The sequence below is a fragment of the Populus trichocarpa genome, chromosome 9 (assembly GCF_000002775.5).
Source record: "Populus trichocarpa isolate Nisqually-1 chromosome 9, P.trichocarpa_v4.1, whole genome shotgun sequence".
Lineage (NCBI taxonomy): Eukaryota > Viridiplantae > Streptophyta > Magnoliopsida > Malpighiales > Salicaceae > Populus > Populus trichocarpa.
The window spans coordinates 10,794,558-10,820,451 of record NC_037293.2 but is presented as its reverse complement, the minus strand read 5'-3'; the positions used below and the strand labels follow the sequence as shown (position 1 = coordinate 10,820,451).

General features: G+C 33.1%; 2 protein-coding genes across 2 annotated transcripts; one reads left to right on the top strand and one right to left on the bottom strand.

Annotated features, from left to right (window-relative positions):
* Positions 1-9,997: 9,997 nt before the first annotated feature.
* On the top strand, positions 9,998-11,857 carry LOC7494254 (kaempferol 3-O-beta-D-galactosyltransferase). Its single transcript, XM_002312933.4, has one exon. The coding sequence runs from the start codon at positions 10,266-10,268 to the stop codon at positions 11,697-11,699; it is 1,434 nt and encodes a 477-aa protein (XP_002312969.2). The 5' UTR covers positions 9,998-10,265; the 3' UTR covers positions 11,700-11,857.
* Positions 11,858-21,337: 9,480 nt separating this feature from the next.
* LOC7494255 (actin-depolymerizing factor 5) lies at positions 21,338-22,835 on the bottom strand. Its single transcript, XM_002313681.4, has 3 exons — positions 22,700-22,835; positions 22,342-22,601; positions 21,338-21,694 (listed from the first exon to the last, which is right to left on the bottom strand). Exons 1-3 carry the CDS (start codon positions 22,718-22,720, stop codon positions 21,544-21,546), a joined length of 432 nt encoding a protein of 143 aa, XP_002313717.1. The 5' UTR covers positions 22,721-22,835; the 3' UTR covers positions 21,338-21,543.
* Between the last annotated feature and the right edge of the window lie 3,059 nt (positions 22,836-25,894).

Genomic DNA, 25,894 nt, shown 5'->3' with positions numbered 1-25,894 from the left:
GGACATGGGGGAGATATAAGAGAGAATAAAGAGATTATTGTCTTTTTCATTATTATTATTATTATTTTCTTAAATTAAACTAAGCTTGGTTAGTAGTTTAATTAATTGTTGATTAACTAAGAATTCTTGGAATTTGTAAACGTCTGCAGATATTTTCTTGAAAAGAGGATTGATGACGTGTGACCTGAATAATTCTCTGAGGAATTTTTTTTTATCTGTCTAACGGCTAGATCAGAGTTGTTTTTTTAAGTAAAAACCACACTTAAAACTAAGCCACGCATGCTTTCTATTTTATATATTCAGTAATATTCTCGTAGCAAATAGATATATATTTTTTATTTTATAAGGAAGTTGTTTTATTATTTAAATATTTATATATTGAGATGTATTTTCATTTTTAAAATTTAAAATATGTATAATAAGTATTATCATTAAACTTCGTCTATCAGACGGATTTGGAATCTAGTTGACTTGCCATTGGATCCCAAACCAGGTGTTCAAAACATCAACTAAGTACAAAATCTTCATTAAGAATTCTGAAATTTAAAGATTTAAAAAGTCAGGGATGTAAAAGAACTGTTTTTTTTTTAATGCATGGTGTATGATATTATGGTAGCAATTATTTTTAAAGTATTTTTTATTTGAAAATATATTAAAATAATATTTTTTATTTTTAAAAAATTATTTTTAATATCACAACATTAAAACTATTTAAAAATATCAAAATAAAATTAATTTAAAATATAAAATAATTTTTTAAAATATAAAACAAATAACCTCTTTATGCTTAAAAGTAAAAACACATCAATGATGGATGCCATCCTCGCGTTTGGTGAACAAAATAGCTTCGGTCTGTGTAGGCAGCCAGGGAGCTGTAAAGGTGAGAGAATCAAGACTGGGATTATCTCGTCAACATCAATATTCCAAGGAATAGAGAGGAGTGATTAAGGAAGCGTTTGGTAACGCGGTTGAAACCACGTTCTAATAAAATTTAAATTTTTTTTTAATATATTTTGTATATTTTAAATCGTTTTAATGTACTGATATCAAAAATGATTTTTAAAAAATAAAAAAGTATCATTGACATGCATTTCGGCACGAAAAGTTATTTAAAAAGCAACCGTTATCACACTGCCAAACATACCCTAATAAAATAAAAAAAATAAAGAAATAGTAGAAAGTAATGTTTGAATAATATTAAAGTGAAGGACGGTAGGGCCACTTTCCTTGCTTTATAGGGATGGAGAGAGAGGTGAAGGGATGCTGATTGAATAATATTGGGGCCAAAGCTAAACTAATTTATGTTACTAGAAAGTAATGTGACATGCTTTTTAATTAAATCCTAGTTTTATTCTCCGTTGGTTAAAATTAACTAGCAGCAACCATTTTTTTATTTACTAGTATTCTTGATACATGCATTATATATACCAATATTCTTATACCTGCTAACATCTATTGATCTGTCAAATTAATTTCAATAATATTTTTTAATTAAAAAAAACAATGTTATTCAGTGCTACCGTGTTATTCGTGGTAGAAACACTCTATATCTATAGTGTGTTCCACTGTATAATAAGTTTATGTTCATAGTAAATAGACAGTATTTTTCTGGCCGTAAACCGGATTCAATAGCGTTAAATCTGATTGTTAAACTAAACCCAATAGCATTGGATCATGCCCTAGCAGGACGTCTAGCCAGATTGAATAACGTTGGATCTTGTTCTCAAGTCAGACCCAACAACTTTTGGACTTCTTAGTCATCAGACTCAAGGCTCTTGGATATGGCCTGGTCACCAGATCCGCCCAAGACATTTAATATATATATATTTTTTATTTTATATTTAAAAAAAAATATTAGTTTTAAGATGAGATAACATGATTTAAGATATAAGTGTATTTTTGTCAAATTAAGTGTTTCGATACAAGTTTATGCTTTTGTATGTAGCTGTATTTTTTTTCTTTTAAATGAATAAGATATTATCGTTTATTGATTTATTTATTTTATCTTTTCATATATGATATATGATTTGAGGTATAAGACTTATTTTATATCTATATTAAAATCATTGTCTTCCTATAAAAATAGAGAGGTGGGTCATGGGTTATGGTATTAAAATTTAAAGATGGCCGGCCGTTCGATATATGGGGCTCACCGGGTTAGTACCTTACTTGTTCAAGTTGTTGCAGAAAGGCACTCCGGTGCAGACAGGGTCCTACTCCTGCAATATTAATTTATTTTATATGCACTGTAAAGTGTGAAATTCATACCTGTAAAACCTGAGACAGCTACCGCCTCCCGGCAAGAGTCACATCATGAACTAGAAGGGTTGTTTTCAATTTTTTTTTAAAATATTAAAATTATATTTTTTTACAAAATAAAATTATTGGATCAACTGATCAAATTAAACTTGTATCTATTTTTTTTTAATTAGAACATTACAAGGTTACAGGCGACCTGAATTCTAAGTGTCTGTTTGGTTACATGGTAGAAATTATTTATTATAATGTTTTTTTATTTTAAAATATATTAAAATAGTATATTTTTTAAACAATTATTTTTAATTTTATTACATTAAAACAATAAAAAAAATCTTTTAAAACTAAAAAAATTTAAAATACACAACCACAGACAGCAACTCCTAACGAAATCTAATCAAGTTGGTCAAAAGTTGTTATTGTTTTTATAACTAAGGTGTGAGTACTGAGTAGGCTTTATTTATTCTCTTCCTACACAGCAGACCCACTCGCGTCAGGGAGAGTTACCACCACAAGTTTTATAAGATTTTTTTTAATTATAAAAAAAAATAGCCGGATAGAGAAATGGTTTTTATTTCTTAAAAATAGAAGAGGGAAATCGTATGCCACTAAAGAACTGTAAAGAAGTAATTTACCCTAATATATTCTGAATTATTATCTTCTTCTTCTTAAAAGTTTTTCTATACCCTTATTTCCATCGTTGATCATTATAACCAACTGCATGTAATTATTGAGATGATCAAATCCCTTGCAATTTTGATATATATTTTTGATCATCGGACAAAGGGTTGATCGCTCTTCATTTTTTTCAATATCCAGCATGAAAGTGTTCCCTTGTACATCCGTTGAAAACCAGCATCAACCCTCACCTTCTGATCATCAAACCAAAACCGATTGCTCGTGCTTCATCTGTATATGTAAAGCATCCCTGTATGCTTTGTTGTGATCTTCGGCACTTGGCTGGTTATGCCACCATCGACACCGCAATCCCGTGTCGCATCTCTCTCTCTCGCTCTCACACTCCAGTTTACTTATCTCCCCAACCTTTGAAAACATGACAGCCAACTGGAAAGCCCGATTCCGAATCCGTAACCCTAGCAGGATCAACAAATTTACTTGGAGAAGAGTCTTCCTTTCGATTTCTTACAAACATGACATGTTAACTTGGATACTCACCCAACCCTACCAACAGGACCCCAAGAATGTTGCTGGTGTTGATCTGGATTTCTCGCTAGTGGCCGGATTCTTCAGTTAACAGCCAGGTGATTGATGGTACCAGAAACACAAGATAAATGGCATATTGACCGGTGTTGTTTTGACCGTGGATGCTGAGATTCAACGTAGTGGTGGTGGGATTCATGCCCATTGGTGGAGTATAATTAGTGTTTCATGCCTTGCGTGGAGGTTGCGCTTCCAGGAAGTGGTGAATCTGGAAGATTGATAGGCGGAGCTATTCCATGCAAAAGCACCCCTGTTCCAGTTTTGAAATTTAGGTTTCATCTTATGCCTTAATTCGATGTCTGGAATTAATTAGCTAGTTACATATCGTATATATATTTTTATTTTTTCCAGGAGATTTTTAACTCCATGTCCCTTAATCCTCATTTATTAAACGCATCAAAACCAAAGTATTTATCATATTTAGAATGTTCTACATCACATTTTACTATAAAATACATGGGAAAGTGTAGTCCGATTATGCAACAATATATATTTGGAACATTTTCTTTATCAATTCATGGCTGTAGCACTTAATAAGAGGATGCCTACTAGAAAGTCCCATGTTCGAGACTTGAAAGGATGGGTAGGAATTTTTGTGCAAAGAATATTTTTGTGCTTTTCTCATGAGCTGATGTAGAAAGTACCAACACCACATGGAATTTGCAAGCCTTTGATGCATGTAAATATGCCCGTAACAAGATAAAAAGTGATGTTACAAGCTAACTGTCTGATTGTTTTGGTATAAAACATATTCGAGTTACTGCAATTGTGGCCCACGCCAGCATCAACCTCCATCCACACGCAGTGTTTAGGAATAAATTGCTTTTCACTCTAGTCAAAATAATATTTTATATTTTTTAAAAATTATTTTTAATATTAATATATAATCCGAAAATATTAATTAAAAATAAAAAATTTTAAAAAAATTAATTAATTTTATAAAAACTTAAAAAAAAAAAACAATATTGATAGTTTCGTTGCCCAACTTTATACTTTGAGTGTGCCTGTAGTCTTGTGACTTGTGGGAGACAAATAAGTGAATAACACAGGGCCCAAAGATTCCCTTCTCTGCAGCCCAAAGAGTCCAATTGTACTAGGACCAGCGAACCAGCCATGCTCATTTTTGTAAGCTGAAGAGTATTTAAGCCCAAAGAGGAGATACCAGAAATGCTGTATTTGTGGTTATGCTCACGAGCTAAGGGAGTTTCCAGTGTGTTTGGTATTGCGGTAGCTGTTATGATTGTGGTTTGAAAAAAATTGTTTTATAAAAAGTACTTTTAATTAAGGTTGGTTTGAAAAAATAGGTGTTTGGTTAAAACTGTGGTTGAAATTGAGGATGAAGAAAAAGTGGTTTAATGTGTTTGGTTAAAAATGCTTTTGAAATTGAGGTTATAAAATAATTTTAAAAAATATATATTAATATTGATGGTTTTTAATTTAAATATAGTAGATTTAACTACAATATTGTAGATTTAACTACCTTTATTATATTATTAAATAAATAATATTTTATATCAAATACTTTTTATTATTCCATTAAATTATCTACAATTTCATCACGTATGAAATTCATCTGATAAGGACTATAGTTTCCATGGTTTTTTGAGCGTGCAACAAAATTAGGTAAAATATCATCAGAAACAGAATTGAAATTGCGATCAAATTCCACAAATGTTACGTCATCATGCGATATTCTTCTAATTTATATAGTGTTATTAAATAATATTAAACATTATTTTTTTGAGTAAAACATAATTTTAAAAAAATTAATTTTTTTTTTACCAGGTCGGACGCGGTTCAATAAATTTTACTCGCATGAATAGTGAAAAAAAATTCACCTGTTCACGTGAACAGTGACAGGTGAATGCTTCTCGCAGGTGAATTATAATTCACCTTGGCACTGTTCACTTCTTGAGTGAACAGTGTCCAGGTGAATTATAATTCACCTGGAATGGGCACTGTTATGAACAGTGCCCATGTGAATTAAGAGAAGCAACAGGAGAGAAGCAGCTCCCAGCTGCTGGTGCAAAACACCAGTTGATGCCAAAAATTATGGGACCCACCAAACAATAAACTGCTGTTTAAATATTATCAAACATCTGGTTTACATGGTTTGCTTTAAAAGCTAAAGCTACCGTGTAAACAAACGCCTTCTTAAAGAAGCTGTGAGATCTGCTTTTTCTGAGCAAGAATGTGCTCCTAAAGGCCTAGAAAAGAAGCCAACGACTGCAATTTCAAGGAAGTTTTCCCTACTCTCCAGATCTGAATTATAACTATTCTTGTTCTATTTGTATGAACTATTGATCTTTCTAAAACTGGGCAAGTTCTTGAAACGTGCGGAGGACTGGCTTTGAAGTCTGCACTGTATATTATATGCCTCCAAGCAGGTCTGCCAATTTCCATCTGTGAAGAGTGGGATTATGAAAATACATACTTCCAGTCGATTGAGAAACCTTGATGCAAACTTTTGAATGTGCAGGCTATTTTTTTTTATTACCATATATATCGAGAGTAACTCGTTACTGTAATTTCTTAAGATTTCACAGGTGAAGAAACACAAAAAAATAAGGCAGACCCAGATGGATGCTTCTGTTTGGCCATACTATAACATCTAGGAAATTAATTATTGCGTGACACAACTCAGTATTACCCTCTGTTTTTTACTAAAAGCTGGTTTCCTTGAAAGTGTACCTTTTTTTTATCGTTTGTTAAAATATTTTTATTTAAAAATATATTAAAATAATATTTTTTTTAATTTTAAAATTTATTTTTGATATTAGTATACCAAAACGATTAGAAAACACTAAAAATTATTAATTTAATTTTTAAAAAATATAAAATATTTAATTTATTTGAAAAAAATACTTTTAAAATATAAAAACATATGAACTCTTAAAATTAATATAAACTCAACGAATAATTAATGTCATTGCAAACAAAATTAAATATAAAGGAGTGTTTGAGACAGTGATAAATATTGTGTTTTAAAATATTTTTTTTAATGTATTAAAATAATATATTTTTTTATATTTTAAAATTTACTTTTGATATCAGCACATTAAAACAATTTAAAAACATAAAAAAATAATTAATTTTAAATAAAAAAATTAAAATTTTATAAAATGATGATGAAAACATAGCCTCAAACATACCCTAAACAGCATACCACGTTTTGTATGTTAGAATTAATTATCTATCTGGTTTTTTTAATTTTTAAAAACTTGAAATATTTAAAGACAATATTTATGTTAGTTTTATTTAAAATAAAAGGACAAAACTCTGTTTAAATTGAAAATTGCATTCAATTCAATGCTGTTGTTATACGTGGAGAAAATGAAAAGAAGATCATACGAATACCTACAAGTTAATTTATTTTATATAATTTTTTTAATCGATGTTAAAATGTATTTTTAAACTAGCTTGCACAACAATTGAAAATAAGCTCTAATAATATTTTTTATATCAATTTATTATATATTCAAAGAAATTTAATAAATTTATATATATACCGATCTTAGAACTTATTTTTCAGAATACTATACTTAAATACTTAAAAGAAGATGGTTTTAATTTTAGGAAACATCGAAGTGCAATCTTAGGCATCTAGCCGCGCTTCTCCATGTGAAAAAAATAGCGCGAAGGCAGATCATAGTCACGTTTAGGTATTGTTTATTTTTGTATTTTAAATATTAAAAAAAATTTATTTCTTTTTACTTCAAATTAATATTCTTTTAGTATTTTCAAATTATTCTAATGTACTAATATTAAAAATAATTTTTTAAAAATAAATAATTTTATTTTAATATATTTCTAAATAAAAAATATTTTTTTAAAAAATTGTTATTACATTTCAAAACATTGAAATCATATAGCAATCCTGCGGGCCAGATTATGAAAGAAACGAGTAGAGTTAGAAATTATTATAAATAAAAAGGTTATAGACTTAAGCAGATTATAGAAGGAGTTGGATCGGTATTAATTGTCTTATGAATTTATTGCTAATCATGAGAAAGCATAAAATCAATTCCTGCGAGCATATTAATTGTATTATATGATGTGATCTGTGAGCAAATAACATTAATATCGTTAGAAACTTTAACTAATTAAGTGCCGTTTCATAGTTTGTTTTTTTTAGAAAAAAATATACTAGTTTTTTTTCCTGTGCAATGTGTGGGGTTATTTTTAAAATCTATTTTTATTTAATTTTACATAATTAAAATAAATATTTGAAATTTTTTTAATGAATTAAATTTATGACTAGAAAATGTGTATGTCTTCAGTCAAATTTTTGTCTTCGTATTTATGCATTTCCTTTTTTAATTGACATATATTCATAACTTTTTTTAATCCACGGCATGGATTTTTTAATACAAACCTAAAACAATTAAAATAGAAAGGTTTTTTTTTTCACCCGCAACAAGCCTTTCTTTTTCTTAAAAAAACTACTCTCGGTCAAATGGTTTGAGTTCACGGTAAAAAAATTATATTTTTTAAACAAAATATCATTTTTATTATTTATTTATTTATTTTTAGCCAAACAATTTTTTTTATATGTGAGAAACTTGATTTTTCAAACAAAACCTTATCCAAAGCAATTGTCAATTAAAAAACAAAAAAATAACGTCTAGATTATTTTTATACAACTATATAAAAAAAAAGAATAGATACTTTAAGATTTATATATAATTATTCATAAAATAAATAGTTGTTACTATCACCATAAAAGACTCTAATATTATTTGAAAATCATGGCATATTTTTATACTTTAAAAAAACTATCTAAATCATTTATATTTAAAGATATTTTTGTTATAAAATTGGGGAAAATTAAATTTTTTTTTTTTTAAAAAGAGTCAGGCACGCCTGGCCCATCAGAAAAAAGTTAACACACGTATTCATCGAAAGTACCAAATAATTCCCTTAAAAAATTAATCTTCAACAAAATTTCTAATGAAAAAAAATATCAAAAAACATTTGTCGGAAAACCAGATTTCATCATAAACAATTACCAATTTATTTTATTTTTTGAAAGAAATAAAATTTCATAAGTAATTAAAATAAAAAAATTGAATTAAAAAAATAAAAAATAAAAACCCAAATATTCTATTTTTTAGTATCAAATTAAATTGTATTTTTTGTATTTTTTTACGGAAATTTTGTTTGAATGGAGATTTTTTTAAAAAAAATTATACGGAGTTAAAAATTTGCTGACAAAATCACAGCACCACGCCATGTGACCCATACTTTTATTCTTCGATGTAAACAGTGTTAATATCACATTTCCTTCTTTTAAAAGTACAATCTTCAGAGGTGATCAAATTCTTCAACATGTACTTAATTTTATTTTCTTTTTTTATAACTCGAGGTATTCCAGCTAGGTTACGCGCACCACGACTAATTCTCGAATTCATTGAACACCCTGCAAGCCCAGTAGGCAGGTAAGGCACTGCGGGGGTGACAGGCGTGCACGCTAAGGCTTGAACCCAGGATGCATAGGCAAGGAAACTCTGCCAAGACCGCTGGGCTACCAGCCTCGGTATTACTTAAATTTTTTTAAGTGTACCGGTAGCAGTTATTATTTTTTAAAGTATTTTTTATATAAAAATAATTTTATTTTTAATATTAATATATTAATATATTAAAATAAAAAAATAATTTAAAATAAAAAATAATCAAATTTTAATAAAAAACAAATTAAAACTCAATACCAATCACCCCTTAATCATGATTTATGTTTTAATAAAAGTTTCCTCTAACATTAATGGCATATATATATATATATATATACATACACTTTCTGAGTGTTTATGTTATAAGGAAATTACAATCATCTCACAAGATTAGCATAAATGATTACGATCTAAGATCAAATGTTCAAGTCCTGTCATAATTATTAGCTTGTGAATTTTTATTCCTCCCCGTGGATAATTATACATGGATTAAATTAACTGTTTCTTGCAAATTTAATCATAAATTCCTATTTTCTTGCAACTGTTAAAAAAAATTGAATTTAAACCTGGGTAGCGTTGTGATTTTGTCGGCAGAGAGTGAAAAGAGGGTGGTGACGTGGTGTTATGATTTTGTCGGCATGAAAAATTAAATTTGAAGGACAGAAAAATACGACACCTTCACGAGAGAGATGGAGATTTATAGGATCTCTGGCATGTTTGTTTGTTTTTATGTTTTTTATTTTTTTAGTATTTTTAAATTATTTTTATATATTAAAATAATTTTATTTTATTTTTTAAAAATTATTTTTGATATTAATATATGAAAATACTAAAAAAATTATTAATTTAAAGCAAATAAAAATAATTTTTTTTAATTTTTTTAAAAAACATTTTTAAAAGGTGGTGCCAAACAGTCAATACAACGAGACTACCTACCTGGCAATGCAGCTGACAACTAGTCAACTTTGCAGTTGCCAGCTACCCTTATTTAATGGGTTGGTCCTACGAAATTTGCTTAATTGCAGAGAAGTCCTCGCAACTCTACTATAAAGAAGGTAATCGTTTCTTGCTTATAGCATCAAGTTTCAAGACAAGAATAGAGAGAAAAACAACATTGAAATCTTGTATATTTTTAGGTGTTTTTTCTTAAAGAAAGATGGAGAGAGATTGAGTCATTTATAATTTGCGCTCCTCCATGATGAAATATCTTTACCATCTTACTTGTGGAAGTTCAACCATGTAAATCTTTGTGTTGCTTTTTGTGCATGTCCCTTTCTTTCCATTCTCCATTTCTTCTTAGTTTGTTACCTGTTTCTTGTTGTGACTCAACATTATCCAATGTCAAGCTGCACAACACCAATCAAACACGCAGATAAAAAAATGCATGTTGCCGTCTTTGCATTCCCTTTTGGTTCTCATGCTCTCTCTCTCATTGATCTAGTGCTGAAGTTAGCGAGGGTTGCCCAGGAAACGAGATTTTCCTTTTTTAACACCGAAAAATCCAACAATTCGATCTTCTTAGCATCAAGAACCAACCTACCTGGTAACATTAAAGCCTACAATGTAGCGGATGGCGTGCCGCTGAATCATGTTTTCTCTGGACATCCAATAGAAAGAGTCGAGCTATTCATAAAGGAAACGCCGGAGAACTTTCAGACGGCATTGGACATGGCAGTGGCGGAAACTGGCCAAAAAATAAGTTGCTTGCTAACAGATGCGTTCTTGTCCTTTGCTGGATCAATCGCTGAGAATTTGAGCGTTCCTTGGATTCCTGTTTGGACCCCAGTGCCTCATTCCCTCTCTGCACATATTTATACTGATATGATTCGCCAACGCTACGCCAATTCTCTTATTCATGATGGCAGCAACAGTGGCAGAGATGGCAACGATGTAGAGCTTGAAGACCAAACTTTGGAAGTTCCAGGATTATCTCAATTTCACATTGCAGATCTGCCTGCTGAAGTGTTACCAAGAGATGCACAAGAAACACTCTTTTCTTGCATGTTAGGCCAAATTAGACACATGGTGCCAAAAGTAGATACTCTAGTTCTGACCTTTTACCAAGAGCTCTACTCTGAACCCCACTTAAGCGATCTCAAATCCAAGTTTTCGAACTTGCTTAATGTCGGCTTTATTAGCCTATCCATGCCACCACCATCGTTGCCACCTTCAACTGAAGATGCCACAGGTTGTCTATCATGGTTGGATAGTCAAAAGGCTAAGTCTGTGGCGTTTATCAGCTTTGGAACTGTAGTGAATATCCCTCATAGTGAGATAGAAGAGCTAGCAGAGGCTCTTGAAGTTTGTAGAATTCCATTCCTTTGGTCTCTTAGGGACAACATGAGGGATTGCTTGCCGAATGGGTTCCTAGACAGGACTATCACGCATGGAAAGGTGGTTCCATGGGCACCTCAGATTCAAGTATTGGGACATAGCTCAATTGGCGTGTTTATGACACATTGTGGAGCTAATTCTGTGTATGAGAGTATTGCAAATGGGGTTCCAATGATCTGTAGACCATTCTTTGCGGATCATAAGTTGATTGCAAGATTAATAGCGGACGATTGGAGAGTTGGTGTGAGAATTGACGGGGGTGTTTTCACAAAGACTGGAGTTGCCAAGAGCTTGGACCTCATCTTGGAACGTGAACAAGGGAGAACAATTCGGAGCACAGTCCAAGCCCTTAAAGAGCTTGTATTGAAGGCATCTGCACCTGGTGGCCGTGCTACACAAGATTTCAAGATTTTGGTGGAAAAGATCACATCGGTGTAACGCATCTTGTATGGTAAATTTGAAAGCATTAATGTGGTAAGCATTTGAGAGTTTCGATAATATATGATCATATGATGAATATCCTTCCATGATGAAAGTGTTAAATGTAATTTGTAATGTTCAATGTCTTTTATTATTAGCTTTTATTGTTCTTGTTCTGTTGGTCTTCTTTAGATTATAGAAGTTTAAGTGTTTCTAAACTTCATTAATTCAGCCCTTATTATGTACTCTTTGTTGTGTGGTCCCGCACCATGTGATGGGGGGGACCACCACATTAATTAAGGAGGCAGCTGGCTGCCTCTTTGGTTTAAATTAAATGAAACGGTTACTGTAGATGGTAGTAGCAAAATTTGAACAAGAGAGCAGAGAAAAACCGAGAGAAAGAAAGAAGAGGAGGCAGCATAGCAGTCTGTCTTCTTTCTTCGATTTCCAGTTCGTTCACCGTTGGATCGGGCTGAGATTTGGACAGCAGCTTCTAGACACGTTACTCTTCATTCTGAACGGTTGGATTGAAGATTGGTGGTGTGGAAGCTGGTCGTTTTGACAGAAAACGGGGCTGTCAGTGTTGTGAGCTTTTCTCTAACATTACTCTCTTTAATCTTGTTGTAATCCGAGAATAAGTTGTTCTTGATGATATATATGTTGTAGCCCTTAGTTGAATCTGAGGAAGAACAATTGTGAACCCATTATTTGTGATAGTGGAAGTTTTTAGGTGGACTCCGGTCCCGTGGTTTTTCCCGCATCGGGTTTTCCACGTAAAAAAATCTTGGTGTTAATTTGTGTGATTGTTGCATTATATTTGTTCATTGTTTGATTCTGTTTTTTACTGCACAAAGAGGGAAAAAGGATTGGGACTTGTGAATTGTGAATTGTATTCCGCTGAATTGATCCGGTTAGTTGTCCCTAGTTTTCCCAACAAAGTGGTATCAGAGCATTTGGTTGTGTAGATTGAATTCTTGTGCAGTTAAAATGGAAAAGGAAGATTCAGGCATGATAAAGCTCACTTCCTCAAATTATTTTCTATGGAAAACAATGATGGAGGATCACTTATATTGCAATGATTTGGCTTTGCCGATTGAATGTAAAGGAATAAAGCCTAATGATATGGATGATGCAAAATGGAATGGACTTAATAGAAAGGCTACCGCTAATGTTAGAAAATGGGTATCTTCTAAGTCCATTAATCATATTTCTCAAGAACATGACTGCTATACAGTGTGGAAGCTGTTGGAAGAAACCTTTGCCAAGGAGAGTGCACAAAACAAGGTTTTTGTAATTAGAGACCTTGTGAATTTGAAGTATAGAGATGGTGAAGATGCTTCAGTGCATATAAATGTATTCCAAGGGTTCTTGAATCAGCTGTCATTGATGAACCTTGAGTTAGCCGATGAAATGCAAGCATTAATCCTATTGAGTTCATTGCCGGATAGTTGGGAGACTTTGGTAGTGTCACTTAGCAATTCTACTCCGAATGGAAAGCTCACTTTGAAAACAGTGAAGGATTGTATCCTCAATGAAGAGAAGAGGAGGAAAGGGACAAGCACTTCCGAGTCTCATGCACTTGTTACAGAAAGTCGAGGGAGAAGTCAAAGCAGGTTCTCTCACGGCAAGCAAGATGGAGAATCCAGCAATAGAAAAGGCAAATGGAAGCCAAGAGGAAGATCTCAGTCAAGGAAGAGTTTTAAGTGTTATTATTGTGACAAGCCTGGGCATATGCAAAAGGATTGCAGAAAGTATAAAAGAGATAAAAAGGGTAGAGATGAAGACAAGAATGAAGAGAATGGTACAGCTGCAGTTGTATCTGATGGTGATGTTGCCATTGTGTGTGATGATGGCTGTGTTAATCTTGCATGTCAAGATACCACCTGGGTTGCAGATTCAGCAGCTTCTTACCATGTTACACCCCGACATGATTTTTACACATCCTACACTGCTGGTGACTTTGGTCAAGTTAGGATGGGAAATCAAGGGATGGCTAGTGTTGTGGGCATTGGAGACATTTGGTTGGAAACCAATACTGGGTGCAAGTTGCTACTCAAAGATGTTAGGCATGTGCCTGATATGCGCCTACATTTGATCTCTACAGGTACTCTTGATGAAGAAGGCTATCACAGTTACTTTGGAGATGGTAAATGGAAGCTCTCCAGAAATTCCTTGATTGTTGCTAAAGGGAAGAAGATGGGTCTCTACATGTCACAAGCCAAGGTGATCAAAGGGGAGGTGAATGCAATTGAAGATTGCTCTACTGATCTATGGCATAAGCGGCTTGGACATTTGAGTGAGAAAGGCCTTGGCATCCTTGCCAAGAAGAACTACCTTCCATTGAAAGGTATGAACTTGAACACATGTACTCATTGTTTAGTTGGTAAACAACATAGAGTTGCATTTCAAAGATCACCTTCACATAGAAGGTCATATGTTCTTGATTTAGTTCATACTGATGTTTGCTCTATGATTGATAAGTCTCTTGGAGGTGCATTGTACTTTGTTAGTTTTATTGATGATCACTCCAGGAAGATTTGGGCCACTTGTTTGAAATCCAAAGATCAGGTGCTTGATGTCTTCAAGGATTTCCATGCCAGAGTTGAAAGAGAAACTGGCAGAAAGCTTAAATGTGTTCGAGCAGACAATGGTGGTGAATACAGAGGTCCTTTTGAGAAGTACTGCAGGGAACAGGGTATCAAGTTGGAGAAGACAGTTCCTAAGACTCCATAGCAGAATGGAGTGGCTGAGAGAATGAACAGAACCATTGTTGAAAGAATTAGATGTATGCTCTCTCATGCAAAGCTGCCTAAGTCCTTTTGGGGTGAGGCAATGAAGACTGCAGTTGCCATGATCAACCTTTCTCCATCAGTTCCTCTTGAGTTTGATGTTCCAGATAGAGTTTGGAAAGGAAAGGATGTTTCCTATGCACACCTGAGAGTGTTTGGATGCAGAGCATTTGTACATGTTCCAAAGGATGAAAGGTCTAAGCTTGACAGCAAGACAAAGCAGTGTATTTTCTTGGGATCTGAAGATGATGAGTTTGGTTATAGGTTGTGGGATCCAAAGGAGAAGAAAATTGTGAGAAGCAGAGATGTTATCTTCTTTGAAGATCAAACCATTGAAGACTTTGAACTGAAGGAGAAAACAGAGTCTACTACTTTTATTCCATCTAATTCAAATCCAAGACCTACTCCACAGTTACCTTTGATGTCTGCAAATCATGGGGGAGATTTGCAAAATGATGATAATGGTGGTTTTCTTGTTGAGCCATTAGTTGGTGATCATGAATCAACTAATGATGATATTGATGTTATTCCTGAACAGGTTATGCAGGAAGCTCCAGATGAGCCACAATTGAGGAGGTCAACCAGACCTCGCCAACCTTCCACCAAATATTCTCCTCATGAGTATGTGCTAGTTACTGATGGGGGAGAGCCAGAATGCTTTGATGAAGCCATGTCACATGAGAAGAAAAGTGAGTGGTTGCAAGCAATGCAAGAAGAGATGAAATCCTTGCATGAAAACCATACTTTTGAGTTAGTGAAGCTTCCTAAAGGTAAGAGAGCACTCAAGAACAAATGGGTGTTCAGGTTGAAAATTGATGAACATTGCTCACAACCAAGGTACAAGGCAAGATTGGTTGTGAAAGGCTTCGGTCAGAAGAAGGGTATTGATTTTGAAGAAATCTTTTCACCAGTGGTCAAGATGTCTTCAATTCGAGTTGTGCTTGGCTTAGCTGCTAGTTTGAATCTTGAAGTTGAGCAACTTGATGTGAAAACTGCATTTCTCCATGGTGATTTAGATGAAGAAATCTACATGGAGCAGCCTGAAGGGTTTGAAGCAAAAGGTAAAGAGCAGTTAGTTTGCAAGTTGAAAAAGAGCCTATATGGGTTAAAGCAAGCTCCAAGACAATGGTATAAGAAGTTTGATTCTTTCATGGTGGATTATGGTTATGACAGGACCACTTCTGATCATTGTGTATTTATGAAAAGGTTTCCAGATGGAAACTTTATTATTCTCCTATTGTATGTGGATGATATGTTGATTGTTGGCCATGATGCTAAGAAGATTCAGATGTTGAAGGAAGAGTTAAACAAGTCTTTTGCAATGAAAGACTTAGGACCGGCAAAACAGATTCTTGGCATGAAGATCACACGTGACAGGAAGAAGGAGAAACTTTGGCTATCTCAAGAGAGATATGTCCAAAAGGTACTTGAGAGATTCAACATGAGCAACTCCAAACCGGTTTGTTCTCCACTTGCAAGCCACTTTAAACTAAGTTCTAAGCAGTGTCCTTCAAGTGATGAAGAAAGAGATGAGATGAAAAAGGTTCCTTATGCATCCGCAGTTGGTAGCTTGATGTATGCCATGGTTTGCACAAGGCCGGATATAGCTCATGCAGTTGGTGTGGTTAGTCGGTTCCTCTCCAATCCTGGTAAAGAACACTGGTCAGCAGTGAAATGGATACTCAGGTATCTCAAAGGTACTTCTAGTTTCAGCTTATGTTTTGGTAATGATAAACCTGTGTTGAATGGATACACAGATGCAGATATGGCTGGTGATGTTGATTCTAGAAAGTCCACATCAGGATACTTGGTGAAGTTTGCAGGGGGAGTTGTCTCATGGCAATCAAGGTTGCAAAAATGTGTGGCATTATCCACTACAGAGGCTGAATATATTGCTCTTACTGAAGGGGGCAAAGAGTTGTTATGGATGAAGAAGTTCTTACATGAACTTGGCCTAGTTCAAGAGAACTTTGTGTTGCACTGTGACAGTCAAAGTGCAATCTATCTCAGTAAGCATCCTACTTTTCACTCTCGATCAAAGCACATTGAGGTTAGATATCAATGGATTCGAGATGCTATGGAGATGAAGTCATTTGTTGTTGAGAAGATCCATACCGATAACAACGTGTCAGACATGATGACCAAACCTCTACCGAGAGAGAAGTTTGAGTTTTGCAGAAGGGAGGCAGGCTTGTCAGAGCCTCCTAAATTGAAGCTTACATGTTGATCGCCAGTATGGCGAATTCCTCACATGGTGTGTGAGGGGGAGATTTGTTGTGTGGTCCCGCACCATGTGATGGGGGGACCACCACATTAATTAAGGAGGCAGCTGGCTGCCTCTTTGGTTTAAATTAAATGAAACGGTTACTGTAGATGGTAGTAGCAAAATTTGAACAAGAGAGCAGAGAAAAACCGAGAGAAAGAAAGAAGAGGAGGCAGCAGAGCAGTCTGTCTTCTTTCTTCGATTTCCAGTTCGTTCACCGTTGGATCGGGCTGAGATTTGGACAGCAGCTTCTAGACACGTTACTCTTCATTCTGAACGGTTGGATTGAAGATTGGTGGTGTGGAAGCTGGTCGTTTTGACAGAAAACGGGGCTGTCAGTGTTGTGAGCTTTTCTCTAACATTACTCTCTTTAATCTTGTTGTAATCCGAGAATAAGTTGTTCTTGATGATATATATGTTGTAGCCCTTAGTTGAATCTGAGGAAGAACAATTGTGAACCCATTATTTGTGATAGTGGAAGTTTTTAGGTGGACTCCGGTCCCGTGGTTTTTCCCGCATCGGGTTTTCCACGTAAAAAAATCTTGGTGTTAATTTGTGTGATTGTTGCATTATATTTGTTCATTGTTTGATTCTGTTTTTTACTGCACAAAGAGGGAAAAAGGATTGGGACTTGTGAATTGTGAATTGTATTCCGCTGAATTGATCCGGTTAGTTGTCCCTAGTTTTCCCAACACTCTTTTCCTCTAATTCTCTGTATTCTGTAAGTGAAAAACCAGAACAAAAGAATAATAAGATTGCTTCTGGTATTGAGCTGCAGCTCTACCATTTATCCTTCAAATCCTCTTTCTTATCTGTTTCGGCTTTTATTTCCAACAGAAAGAACACCTGATCATTAGAATCGGTGGATTGAGTTTTGAAATATCCAATCTGCCAACAATGAAAAAATGCAAAATTATTGTTGGGAAATGACAACATTTGTTCCGGACTTGTGTTACTGTTAAAAAAGGTATGGAAATTTCATAGGGACTCTGCGTTTATAGAAAGTGTATACGGAAACTCTATAAATCATTTTGGAAAAAGCATTTTGAGATCAATGCCTTCAAAATTATCCAAAGGCCAACATGACATTGGTTGTTATTCCAAAGTCGTGTGGGTGTTTGATGTTCTTACAGGAATTTAGAGGAGTTAGTTCAACTACTCGATCGATGAAACAGTTGAATGCATTGATACTGATACATACGAGCTTGATGGATCTACGTACCATGGACCCAAAAGCCACATGTTGCCGTTGATCTATTGCCTTCTGCAGTAGAATTAATTCCATGAGCATGAAGTAATTGTTGTACGAATTTCTAACAAATTCGTGTAAGAAGTGAGAAGCTAAGAATTAATGAATAGTCAAATAACATCACAGTAGCTAGCTAAAAGAAAACCCACACTAACTTTTCACTGCTCTACCCTCCCTTCTAGTGGACACTGCGTCATTGCTCAGGGAATGGTAGTTTTTTTCTTTATTATTAATATATATTTTCATCATCGAGTTTTATTTTTATTTTTTTACTATTTGATGCTCACAAGTTATGTCTGCATGGCTTTTTATGTTAGGATTTGTTTTTTTTTTTTTTGCATGTTCTTCAATGTACATGTAAAGTGTTTAAAAAATATTCTGATATTAAATTAAAAATCAATATTATAAAATAAAATTTTAAGTTATATTTTAAATCAATACTCGAGAAGGATCGATCAACTGATCTTACATTTATTACAAAGAGTGACATGTTCGCAAATCCAGTTGCATCAACAAAACACCAAGAATGTTAATTACCTCTGCGGACGTGCATTTTTCCTTACTGTGGATTCTCATGTAAGCTAGCGGGCTGATGATGTATGGAACTGGCAAGGACATAGAACGTGGCAAGATGAGTTTTAATTAATGACATTGAATGCTGGGGAGCACTATAAGCTGGCTGGTGTGATTCGGTCGTGGGACTGGTTGAAATTAGGGTTTCATGCGGTAACATGGAGGTTGGGCTTTCAGGGAGTCGTGATCAATCTGGGAACTTGATTGGTGGAGTTAAGGAATGTTCTGGGCTGGAAATACTTTTAGTGATGATGAGATATAAATTTCATGTTGATATGCTTTATTAATTGATTAATTTGAAATATTATTTTTGGACTTAGAGAATTGGAAATGTTTTAATAAAAAAAGATATCTATGATAAATCATAAATATTGGTGATCGGACCCCTTACAGGCTTGGGCCTATTCAATCATTTACTCCAAATAAGTCTATATTGAATAATCGTCTCGTAAATCTAGAGATTTACTCCAAATAAACTATGATATCTATGATAAATCATAAATATTTATAATTAAACTACGTAGAATTTCATCTCATCCAGTAAAGTATTTACTGGAGTAAAAGAAAATGTTAAATTGTATGTTAAAAAAGCAATTACATAAATTAAAAGTTGATAAAGAAAACATGTGACAAATAATATGTTGTTAAGAACAAGTAGATTATGCAATGAAAAAAGCATAACGATAGAACATAAAACTGAAACAATAAACTTACAGAAAGTATATTAAAACTGAAAATAAACTTACAGAAAGTATATTGTAAGAAAGATAAATTACTACAAACTTAAGAAATTTTGTATTGAAATCGTTGTATTGGATGACGACGACGACGACTACGACGACAATAATAATAATAATAATAATAATAATAATAATAATAAGAGTAATCTAGCTATTTATACCATTTTAAGACCTAAAACATGTATAAGAAAGGGAAAAATGATTGACTTAGAAATCAATCTCTAACTAGGAAAAATATTAAATGTGATAAACATTAATGTTTAAATCTGAGAAGGAAACAAGAACCCTAAATAAAATAAAACTTTTAAATCCTTTACAAAAGAATAAAAAGAAAATCTTAAACTATATAATTTATAAAGTCTTTTAGAATAATCTTAATGCAAATTTTCTCAAGTCCAAATTTGAAAAGTGCAGAACGACCATTATATATATATATATATATTGCGACGCAGTCTTCTTAAATGTCAGCCATATCAATCAATTGTCAAATTCCCATTAGATAAGTACTCATGCACACATATTTATAATTTGAAATATATATTCTAGACATCAACAATTTCATACATGAATCGCAAATCCAAATAGGCATGCTGACTTGGGTGAGAATTATGACAGTGGTGGTTACGGGTGATTTTCCCCTTCCATCAAAACTAGGGTAATTGAAATCAAAGTGATGTGAAAAGCACATCATCATTTCTTTAGCCAATCTTGGACGTCATTACAGGCTAAAGATAGAGGTAATTGCGAGGATAAAAGCTCCTCCACATGGTAGAAATTATATGGAGTTGGGTGCCTGTTCAGAATGATTTGAGTTTGTTGTGGCTGTGGCCCCTGACATCAATTCTCTTCTTAATTCGTAGCCCCTAGGTTCCATGTTTCGAACCTTTATAGAGGTGGTTATTGAGACTTGGGTCTTTACGTGATTATGCCTGTACTCTTGGGAACCCAGAAATCACTGCCTGCCAAAGTTGATAGAAATCTGAAATCGCAACTTGCATCATCGACCATGGCAATTGGCATGGCTGGTTAAGAGTAAATATCTCATCTTCTTCTTCTTCATCAAGACGATAATTAATTAATTGTTTTAAAAGAGTGTTATTTAACAAGTACTTAGTTAGCATGCCCAACACCACCACTCGCTGGAGTGTCACTCGTCGTCGTCAAGGTGGTGGTGTCACATCTTCATCAAACTATTAACAATCATGTTTTCGGTTCTTATCACCTCTATATATACGTTTTTATCTGTATGTTTTGTTTCCATGGCTTTTGCCCTTTTCTCTGGCACCTTCAAATTAAGTCAAAAAGAGTTCACGCTATTATTACCTCATGTTATATCGGACAAGTACTGACTGCCTACAAAATCCGATGAGATACGTACGGGGAGCCATGCGATGGGTTGGCGCCTTAACCATCTATCTATATTTATTTTTTTTATTAAAATTAATTAATAACGTAAAATAGTATGAGTTTTTATATAAATTTTTTTAAAAAAAATAATTTAAATTATATTTTAAAACCTCACTTAATAATTTAAGATTTAAGCTTTAAATTTAAACAGTTATTTAAGAAAATAAATCTAATTTATACTATCTAAATTAACGAGGAATTTCATTAGAGCAATTAGCATTATAAAGAAGGTAACTAGTAACAGTACTTTTGATCCATGAAAATCTGTTGCAAGACAGTAAAATCCAAATCAAGCTCACTTGCCAGGCCAAACAGATCTAACTCGAACTTGAATCCAGTGCTGCGATTGCCAAACAATCAATAATGGAGTCCTAATATGCTAAACAGAGAATGGTGAATCTAAATTTGTTCACTTATACTACAAGAGCACCATTAAACAAAATAATTGACTCACAATCAGTCTGATCCGAATTGTTTTACTTGAACTCAGTCTATCAAACCTTAATTTTAATGCAAATTCAAATGTATTAAACTACTCATGAACTCACAACTGTCATGCTGTTTTAGTGGGAGTATAAGTAGTGTTAAGGCATATTATAATCACACTAATTTATGCCTTTCCATGTTAAAAGAGATTGGATCCAAAGGTTCTTGTCGTCAAATTTATAAGCACCCACATGACACATAAGTGTTATTACAATTTAGAACATCAACTTACATTAGTGCCAAAAATCTGAAACATAAAGGCAGAGAAGTTACAACAAGAAATTAAAGCACGTCGGGCTGGAGTTATTAAATAAGGTAAGATGGCAGTACATAATTTATCTAATCCTAATCATATTTATTTGGCTCGGTCCCTAATCAAATCGAACCCCATCTCAGTTGGGTCGGTTGCTTGGAGTTCATAGTGGATGCCTTCAAGCACTCTCCTTAATCCATCCTTGGAAGTTGCATAAAGCATTTTTGCTCTGATTCTTGATGCTGGTGGAGCCCTGAAATTAATCCAAATTAACTAGATTCGTTAATTAGCAACCCAATAATTGTTATGTGAATTGAGAAAAAGTATAAATAGTGGGATATTTCACATCATTACATATACTATGCTTCCAAAAAACCCAACCCTTTTGTCTACATGTGAGACTCGAGTCACCATTGACAACATACCTAATTTTAATTGTCGAAAAACATGTGGAGGAGACGGCGTTAATCATCAACCCACTTGCTTCTAAAACTCTGTAAGTTCCCTACTGATTAATCAAAATCAAAATAATTGTCCCTCCCTAGCTCGTATTATTGCCAACATGGACTTGCCACATTTTTCTACATTCAAATTTGAGAATAACGATCCACGTTACCCATTGTTAATCATTTCTTAACATGGTAAGGCAACAATTCAGATCCAAGCCTTGTTCTTTTTTCTTAATAATTGGTATATATATGCTCATGGTTGTATTCTTTTCTGACATAAAATGGGGACCTATATATTGTTACCTATTTGTGTGCGAGGAGGAAGCAAGACTCTTGAAATACTCAGTAATTGTTTGTGTGTGTGATTGAAAAGGGGCAAAAAAGTGGCTTATGGCGATCCTATTGTGATGATAATTCATAAAGAAAGAGTCTACAAAAGAAGGGGACGGACCATGCAATGAAGAAGATCTTGCTCTTCCGGCAATTATCAACAGTGACAAAATCGAAATCAAACACAGCATATCTGCAATCATCATCCGGTAATGAAGCAGCAAGATCATCATAGCTCTCACCAGGGCCACCAACCTTGTCCACGGTGACCAACCTTGACTTCTCATCAATCTTGAACACTATGTACCTATGAACTCTCTTCCATTTCATTTGATGGAATGAATTCTTGCACTCATCAGTCACCCACATGCCAGTTGTTGCCTGTCATTGCCATGTATACAAAACAAAGACACGGATATATGTTAGGAACATTAACATCTTACGGTAAGGAATAGAAGGAGGAGGAGATGTTGCTATACCATCTTGAAAGCCATCGCCATTGCTGCTGAACTGGAGGAGAAGTGCGAGTATTGTTTTCTCTAGCAAGACTAATTGATGGTGGTATGGGTTTAACCATGTGGCATTGGTCTTTTTATAAAGATGTTGCTATTGAATTGCCACTAGTGTTAGCAAATATTACAACTCTATCCATATACTAGATCTATATGTTCGATGACCAAATTATTCTCCATTTATTTTTTTATGATTAGTTTTTTTTAATGAGTAATTATATTTAATATTTAAGCATTTTTATTTCATTTTACCTAGACCATGGAATTAGAATGATATAAAAAACGTGCTTTTAAAATTTTTTGAAAATAAAATTTAATCTTAATTAACCTTATAAATTATACAGGCAACGTTTATGTATATATTGCGAGATGGTCCGATTTTAATCATTAATTTATTTGTAAGTTTAATTTAATTATTATAATATTTTATAGCATATCATATATAATCCATGCGTTATGCTACTTAATATCTTTTTTATTTAATTGTTTATAATAATTAATATAATTAACTTTATCAATATCATTTTTAATTCATGTGTGTAATAAAAAAGATACCAGTTCCAATGCCAAAAAAAATAATGTACTAAAATCTCGATGCAATTAACACTAAAATTTTGAAATTCAACGAACTTAATTTTTATGATTTGAATTATTTATTTACTTGAATTAAACTCATTTGATATCACTTATCCAATCCAAATGGGGTGTGTGTGTGCGTGTTCACTCAATTTTGAAAAAAAAAACAAAGGAATAAGACAACTTAACAAATACTTATAAGTCTTATTATCATTAATCTACATATAAAGATCTTATTATTATATCATATATTAGTAGAAAAAAAATAAATAATGGTAAACATATTTTCTCGTAATTTCCTTTGAGAAACGAATGGTAGGGTCCACTAGCAGTTTAATTTACAGGTTTATCCAAGGTCCACTCTGCTGCTGCGTTATCTTTTAATTGGCCCAATATGGTAATTCCAACATAATATTTGAAAACAATGGCATAATTTTTATCTGCTAATAATTACTCTATTTAATTTTTGGTTGGCTCACTTAAATTTCTTTGTCATTTTACTATCTATAGCTCGCCGGACAACTCATTATTGAACTCAGTTTAAAACGGGAATCACTTGGATAATAATTCAAAACCATCGCTTATTAAAGAGCTTTACAAATAAATAAGTTATATTTATTAATATGCTTCATGAAATAAACAATGAATCCATTTAATAAAAGATTCTAAGTATAAATTGAAATTTTTTTAAAATTTTATTTGTCAGATATACATAAAATTAAATTATTTCTTAAATATTTTAAAATACATCGCTTATAGTTTTGTCCAAGACTTTCATTTATCTTAAACCAGCTCTGCTCGGTGTAATAGTTGAAATGATTTGGAATTGTCAAAAAAGTCCCTTGTTTCTTAAAGAAAAAAAATCGAAAAATCTTACCCTACATTTTGTATTTTAGGCAAGTTTTAGTTATTCTCTTGAGATATTAGAGATAAGACAATATATCTGCATGTAATACAAACATGTTTTAAAATAATAGAGATTCATTTAAAAATTATTTAGATGTAGATTTATTTTCTATTTTTATTTTTGTCTCTTCAATAAAAAATGTTTTTATCCTTATTATCTTTGTTTTTTTATCTGAAACAGTAACAAAACATTATTTAATATAATATAAAACATTTTTTTCTTTAAAAAAAAAAAAAAGCATGAAATAGTTACGATTTAGTCCATGTCCTGCTACCAGTATTGTAATCAACTTGGATTAATTATTTTTATTAAAATAATATAATTTTATTTTTATTTTATTTTTTTGGAGTTGATCTAATTACCATTTGAAATGAGTTTGTCAATCGAGTTTTATCTTTTTTTTTTTATTCAACTTAAAATCCTATTAGAATCTGAATTTAGATTATGATTTTTTCAAGTCAATTTATCATGATTTAACATCTATGGTGAAGGGATTATGTGGCAAAAAAATTGAAAATTTTGACCTTCCGAGTTGGGCTTGCTGTAGAAGTGAAGTAGCATAGCTACAATTAACCAGGTGCATTGTTCACCAACTTGCTCAACTACATGACCATTTCCAAGTTACATAAACTAAGCATGTACTTTTATTTTATTTTATTTTATTTTTGTTGAAATAGGGTCTTAAAGCCCAAAATTCATTAAATCGAGGATAAATAAACCATATCAGATCATAATATAAGATCGAAAATAGACCTACAAACAGGTCGTTAATTAATTAGTAGAAAATCTCAGTTCAAAAGATTTTTCATCAAACTAAAATTAGCTAACCGGTTCGCCGGCGATTTAGCCTGCAAAAATACATGAGATATCGTTACTTCTACTATGCTTTACTACATATGAACATAAGCTATGCAAACAATACGGTGGTCCCAATCTCGGATCACACACCCACATCCCCTTCTCCCTATCTTCGTGTTCCTCAAACTCTAGTCTTTGCGTGAAAGCAAAGGAGCGAAGAGGATGGAGGAAAAGGAGCACAGAAAAGACTGTCAAAACTAAAGAGTAAAAGCTTCTTGGTGCGAATGAAAGCGTGAAACCATTGACCCTCGGAGGTTTTTCTAACTTGTCTGGTAAATAATTATATTTCCAAGTTATCATCGATCTACGTTGTAATTTAATCTAGCAGGTATTTGTTTAAGATCCGATCAGAGAGAGACTTAGATTGATTATGGGCAAAAACTAACCCAAGAGTAGCATGAACATTAATTAAAAGTTTTTTTTTTTTTTTGGTGAAAACTTTGTATGCAAGTTGAAGATTTCATCTCTCCAAGATTTTGAGTTTTTCCACAAGCTTGTCTAACAAAAGTATGGAAGATATGATCAACATTCCAACAAATCATCCCATAAAATAGTATAAACGTATGCTTATCCAAGATTCCAGATAAAGATGGCTAGTTTGGTATTCGAGACAGTACAAACACTAAAATCTTCCAAAACCGCAAGCAAAAGAAGAAACGGACGTTCAAAGGGAGACATGCCCCTCATGGTGTGGCCCCCTTCTGTGGAAATTAGTAACTCTACACATGTCCCACAACCAGTGGTCACGAGTTATTTGTTTATAGAATGTCTAGTCATTACTGCTTAAAAGTGTCATGCCATGGAAAAATATGGGGAGGGCA